Source organism: Petaurus breviceps, unplaced genomic scaffold (genome assembly GCF_028583685.1).
Source record: "Petaurus breviceps papuanus isolate PSGF00001 unplaced genomic scaffold, PetGlider_PUasm1.0 90626, whole genome shotgun sequence".
NCBI lineage: Eukaryota > Metazoa > Chordata > Mammalia > Diprotodontia > Petauridae > Petaurus > Petaurus breviceps.
Window position 1 is genome coordinate 1,643,379 of NW_027187290.1, and position 913 is coordinate 1,644,291.

The 913-nt window shown below is 62.2% G+C and overlaps 1 protein-coding gene across 1 annotated transcript in view; it reads right to left on the reverse strand.

The window, feature by feature from the left end:
• The window catches only part of LOC138143073 (filaggrin-2-like), a 6,470-nt gene that overhangs the window by 4,271 nt on the left and 1,286 nt on the right, over positions 1-913 (reverse strand). The window contains exon 2 of the mRNA XM_069064263.1: positions 113-908. Coding sequence (XP_068920364.1) covers positions 113-908 — 796 coding nt within the window. The remainder of the gene's footprint in view (positions 1-112; positions 909-913) is intronic.

Below are 913 nucleotides of genomic sequence, written 5' to 3' on the forward strand. Positions count from 1 at the left end.
CCCCCCCCGTGTGTCCGTGTGTCCCCAGCTTTGTTTCCGTGTGTCCCCCACTGTGTGTCCTTGTGTCCACCCCTGTCTGTCCCTTTTAACTCTCTGTCTCTCCCTGTGTTGCCCGCTCTCTGTCCGTGTGTCCCCCCTGTCTGTCCCCCTTGTCTGTCTGTGTGTTTCCTGTTGTCTGTCCGTGTGCCCCCCGCTGCCTGTCCGATTGTCCCCGCTGTGTTCCCGTGTGTCCCCCGCTGTGTGTCCATGTGTCCCCCTCTGTGTGTCCGTGTGTCCCCCGCTGTGTGCCCTTTTGTCCACCCCTGTCTTTCCCACTGTCTGTCCGTGTGTTCCCCCCCTCTGTCCGTGTGTCGCCCATTGTCTCTCCGTGTGTCCCCCCGTCTGTCCGTATGTCCCCCCGTGTCTGTCTGTGTATTCCCCCTGTCTGTCCATATGTCCCCCGCTGTCTCTCCGTGTGTCTCCCGCTGTTTGTCGGTGACTCCCCCCGCTGTGTGTCCGTGTGTAGCCCCCTGTCTTTCCCTGGGTCCCCATCCCTCTTTCCGTGTGTTCCCCCGTGTCTGTCCGTGTGTCCCCCGCTGTGTGTCCGTGTGTCTCCCTGTCTGTCCGTGGTTCCCCTGCTGTCTGTCCGGTTGTCCCCCGCTGTGTTTGTGTGAGTCCCCCGTATCTTTCCGCGTGTTCACCACTGTCTGCCCTTGTGTCCCCCGGTCTATTTCCGTGTGTCCCCCCTGTCAGTCCGAGGGTAACCCATTTCTGTCCGTGTGTCCCCGCTGTCTGTCCGTGGGCCCCCGCCTTGTGTTCGTGTATCCCCCTCTGTGTGTCTGGTTGTCCCCCGCTGTGTTTCCGTTGGTCCCCCGCTGTCTGACCATGGGTCCCCCGCTTCTGTCCGCGTGCCCCCCGGTGTGTGCCTTCTGTT